Below are 5,343 nucleotides of genomic sequence, written 5' to 3' on the forward strand. Positions count from 1 at the left end.
CTGCACTACGTCTCTCCAAAGCTGAAACCAGTTCTGGCCTTGAACCAACACTTCACTACACTTTATAAAAGTGGCTTTCATACAACACTTCACGTTCACATAAGTGCAAATCCCACATGAACAACAGCTTTTCCTGTTTGATGGATTGGATTCCCAGCATTAACTGTATAATCACTGGACGTATCACCCCCACATCCCATGTGTGTCTGCGTTTAGATCTAAGATCAGGAGAAAACATCAGTAGATCTGCTTCTTCACATCTCTGTGGGAACCATATCAACCCGTTTTCCTGATGTCTTTGCTGATGAAGATCTTCAGGCCCGTGATTATTGCTGAGGTCTTAACTGGGCTCCAGTTTGTATCACCAAACCTCCACAGTGAATTCTTCCTGATCGAACTGACTAATCAAAGGGTTTCTGTAGCTTCAAGGCCTGGCTTAAAGCATTTGGACATGAGTATCAATGGTTTTCTTGTCAGTCCCTCTGAAGCCAAACTCTATTAAGCCACTTAGAATGTGGCATTGAGCAGATACACTTGGCTTGATAGAACAGAGATATGATGATGGTCATTTTACCTGAGCTGTGAAGCAGAGGATGAGGACAGCAAGTCCTACATTTTACTAGAAGAAAATAACCAAATAACGACTAATTTTCCCTTTTGATTTAGACATAGTCATTTTCGGGGGTTTGAATGTATTGTTCCAGAATGAACAGATACCTTCTTTGCGCATCCCAACACGGAAACATTTCTTCAGGCGGCAGTACTGGCACTGGTTTCTGTGGTGCTGGTCAATCTGACATTCTCGATTTGACCTAAGAAGAAAAAAGAAAAAAAAAATACACAAACAACTTTAAGACTGTAAAGAAATCCTAGAGATGGTGTTATCATCAGTGAGTATATCTTTTATTGACTGTCTATGTCTTTAAGTCTGATAACGCATTATTCTATGATCTGAGCTCTGAAGGTTTTTCTGCAGGAGTGTCTAAACTAAAATGTTATTTTATTTAACCCCAATTTGAAAACATCAGGACAATCCTGGAGATTAAATAGATCTGTGAGATCAGTCCGAAAGCAGTATAAACGATGCATTCAAATATGATTTCACTTTATTTATAGAGAACTATCAACATACAAAAATTTAAGATGAGAAAAAAAAAAAACAAAGGCAGAGTCGTATGTAAAAATATTAAACATAAAAGTTGCTGTTTTTACAAAAACTGAACACGTTCATAGCATAAACACAAAACGCAGATGACCAGAAAAAAAAGATTGAGTTGGTCGTTCACAAAGCGGTTTACCGATGAGTTGGTGTGACTTTGATGCTTCTATACTTTGGGGATTCTTTGGTAGAGGTGCAGTTATTGGTTTGCTCATTATAGTGTGACTCAGTCATCTCTACATCCAGAATGAGGATGCTTCAGTGTATCCTCTGCTCAATGAGATAATGAAGTCCCTTTATTTTCTCCATTTGTTGCATATTGTAGCAGCTAAAGTGGCTGAACAGAACTCAGCAAAGCTAGCTAGAGACTACTGTCATAAATATTCTTTATTTTTGCTCCCAGTTTCCCTTAACTTTAGAATAATGTTTTTCTTCGTCCTCAGTAAAATATCTGCAGCTGGTTTTGATTTTATTTGTTCACACAAATGTTTTGTTGGAACCATTAAAACGTGATATACATTTTTTCGTCGTTTTTGGTATTTTCTACACATAATAAACGTGAATCAACTGAATGGAGAACTTTATTAGCAGCGTCCTGTAATATTAGACAGATGGTTAAATATTATGCATTACTTGATGGATCTGCATTGGGATTAAGAAACTTAACTAATTCATTCTTTTTTGTTAACTTTGCTGGCTTGGGGATTGCAATTTAGCAGCTGGCACAGACGCCTCACGAAAGTAGCAGATGTATTTTCAACACTTGAGTTAAGAGTCGAATGTTGTAAGAAGAATCCAGTGGTTATTCAAAACAACTTTTCTGAATCGGATTATAAATGAAGCAAAAAAATTATAGGCTGTGTGCGTTTCTATTTTGCTCTGCAGCCTGGTACCAACCGTACCACAGACCGGTTCTAGTTCGTGACCCGGGGACCACTGTCTTAAACCATATGAAAATCTAGAAACAAATTGGCTAAATTCCTCAATGCAGAGCATCTGCTTCACAAAAACACACAAGGCTGAATCCAAATTGCTTCTTTACCCCTCTAGCTCCTCACTATTGCTCCAATCATTGGGGCATTTGAAGCTGTAGCAGTTGTTCAAAAGGTGATTTTTGTTTCTACCCTTCTGCTCTCTTTGGGGTCTAGATGACTCTAACCATATCTTGATGTGTGATTCCTTTCATGACAAATGTGGACAGGATTTTATGTCTGCCATGGACATTAGTGAAACTCAAAAGTCAATGAAAAAAACAAAAGTTCAGCGCACTGTCTTGTGGGGTCCAGATGACCCCATTATTAATGTAAACAAGCCAAGGAGAGCGGAAGGGTTAAAACGGAGGAACCGTAACGATTTAAGGTTGGCTATCCCTCTGCTGGTCGAGTGATTTATGTCACGCTTGTGGTGCGCAGGAGTAGCACATTTTTTTCACACGACTGTTCTCAGAAGCACAGAAGTTAACATTTTAAAGTATTGAGTTTTTGAGCAACTTTTTACAGTTATAAAACCATTGTGGTGTATTTTCCAAGCACAGGGAGCTATGCCCTAACATAGATGACCGCCGACTATTGGTGTCATTTAGTAGTAACGTCTGACTTTGAAGACACTGGCACTGTCCAAATTCCCAATGTAAACCCTAACTACTAAAAAGCTATTTATAGGGTGGGAATATCTAGTCCCCTGGATGTTAAAAGCAATTCAGGCATCATGCTAACTATTTTGTTTTTTTTATGAAGTCTCATATTTCACAAATGAAAATCTAATCAATATGATAATTTTATGAGATCTATTTATGACACAATGTTCTGATGATAACAACAATGACAAATTATTAAAAATAACACCTTTCCCCCCCAAAATTGTTCAAACACAATGCTTGTGGTCTATATTTGTCAATGTAGTGAGCATCGATGCACACTGGTTCTATGCAGATTTCTAGGGCACTCGGTTTTGGACTTGTACATTCGGGCAGCAATACAGAATGGTGAACGCACTATATAGTGAATAGTGTAATAACTCTGACATAGTCACTACAGTCTTGTTTCCACTCAGTAGTGTGGTACGTTGAGTGTTTCCACTGTAAAATTGACCCATTAAACTGTATTGAAGCACACCATTTTTGGGCCCCTGTTGGTTGTAGAAAAAAATGAGTGAAACGGTTAGGGCGGAGCTACTGTTGTCATACCATGAAATCTGTTTATTGGCAGAAGGTCAATACGACCAAAGAAAGCAAAAGTTCTCTCCTTTTGGCTGTATTCTTCACTCAAATAACATTAAATGCTTTGTATCTAGAAGGAGCAAAAGCCAAACAGGAGTAAAATGAGCTCCCTGATGACCTCCATTGTTGTTGTTAGCTTTGCTTTTGGTGTAGTTGCACTACTATGATTCAAAGGTATGCGATCCATAAATTACCGCCAATCGGCATCAAGGCATTCTTCTTAAAAATGTCTCTTGGGGGGTAAATGAAGGGATAGGAAGAACCTTAACACTCAAGTCTCCTTGAATTCCAGAACTACCATAGCAGTAAAATGTAGAATATGTAGTATATAATTAGAATTAAATTGAAAAAATACATAAGAGTATTTGGGAGCATAGGTAAAAACACACTAAATAAAAACTACAATGGCTAAGTTTTTTTTTGGGGGGGTCAGCCAAAAAGTTTACATTCTCATTTGTTGTTGGAAAAGATCACAACAAACAGAGCAACAATCAACACAACATAGGTCTTAATTACCAGAACACAGCAAGCAACCTAAACAGAAGAAAACAAAACATTTCTTCCCACAATGCATCATGCCCACTAAAGGTGGCAGGGTCATTACAGTCTCTTAACCATTGTGGGTCATCTGGACCCCACAAGACAAGTGCCAACTTTTTTTATGCCACTTAAAAACTCTTATTTATGTAATAAAATCAAAAATAATAATAATAATAATAATAAACTCTGGCTGTCAACTCACCTGCAAGTGTAGCTGAGGTTCCGCCGGACGCTTCTCTTGAAGAAGCTCTTGCAGCCCTCACACGTGAACACGCCATAGTGTTTCCCGCTGGACTTGTCCCCGCACACCACGCAGTCCACCACGCAGGCCTTGTCCTCGTCCCCGGCCTCCATGTCACTGCCCCCGGCCTGTGGAGAGCCGTCTTCCTCCTCCCCCTTGAGGTAGCCCTTGTCCCCCAACCCGTTGGTGCCCCCGTTTGGATCTCCCCAGCCCCCACTCACCATGGCCATCGCTTGGTCACGGAACCCCCGCGGAAGAAAATGGGACACGCAGCCAGAACTCGTGGCTGCTGTCAAGGTAGCATAGGAGCCGCAAAACTAACGTCGGTTGTGGACTTTAGGGGCACGGTTCAGGAATAAGGGAAGATAATAAGCATAAAAAGTGCGGTTCAGTCTCCTCCCACTCCACTATGACCTGGAAACAGTCTCAGCGTGGAAACTTTTTACTTTGGCTTCGATTTTGTTGTTGGATTTGCCTTCATTCTCGTCCCCTCCGCGTGTCGTGTCCTCAAAGCCAGCGCGTGCAGTGGTTCCAAAGGGGCATGCGCGGATTTGGCCAAAAAACGAGGCCCCTAAAGAGAAAGCACGGGGGTTAGACATGAGGCTGCCACGGCGGAGCACATTCACAGAAAATGACATCATGAGCGCATATAGCCGTGTGTCTGTGGGTACAGTAATGGCTGAAAAAGGACCTTCGGAGACGAAGCACTCCTTTCTTCTAGTGCCTCCCGCACTCGAGTTTCTCGTCTCGGAGGTCATTGTTCACGAGTGCGAACGTGAATCGAGCTTACCTCAGAGCAAACAACGAACCCCCGCGGTTATGGCTTCCCCTGCCGGAGAAAAATGAGCCGCTCTCGCCTGACGTCCTCCTTCCATCCGGGCGGGCGGTCCTCGCTGCTGAAGCATGCTGAAGATATTCCACATGAAACGAACCGCCGCTCTTTTCTCTGTGCCCGCGTGCGTTTTATGGAGCGGCGGACGAGCCCGTCCAAAACATGCAAGTAGATCCGGCCTGGTGTGTTGCCCCCGCGCGGCTCCCTTCCTCCTCGCGTCTGGACACTAGCGTCCCTGCGCCCAGCTATAGGTCCCCTCCGGGTGCTCACGCGGGCCCTCTCCTCCCTCGGTCTTTTGTCGGTGTTTGCCCACCAAGAACTAATGGGTCGCGGCGCAGCCTTTAGTGTTTATG

At 42.3% G+C, this 5,343-nt stretch overlaps 1 protein-coding gene across 2 annotated transcripts in view; it reads right to left on the reverse strand.

The window, feature by feature from the left end:
- nr2f6a (nuclear receptor subfamily 2, group F, member 6a) overlaps positions 1-5,343 on the reverse strand; it is an 8,902-nt gene extending 3,559 nt beyond the window's left edge. For both annotated transcript variants that reach the window (XM_024273636.2, XM_024273635.2), the window contains exons 1-3: positions 4,949-5,343; positions 4,120-4,729; positions 718-812 (exon numbers count right to left, since the gene is read on the reverse strand). In XM_024273636.2, coding sequence (XP_024129404.1) covers positions 718-812; positions 4,120-4,388 — 364 coding nt within the window. In that variant the 5' untranslated portion in view covers positions 4,389-4,729; positions 4,949-5,343. The remainder of the gene's footprint in view (positions 1-717; positions 813-4,119; positions 4,730-4,948) is intronic.

The sequence above is a fragment of the Oryzias melastigma genome, linkage group LG17 (assembly GCF_002922805.2).
Source record: "Oryzias melastigma strain HK-1 linkage group LG17, ASM292280v2, whole genome shotgun sequence".
Lineage (NCBI taxonomy): Eukaryota > Metazoa > Chordata > Actinopteri > Beloniformes > Adrianichthyidae > Oryzias > Oryzias melastigma.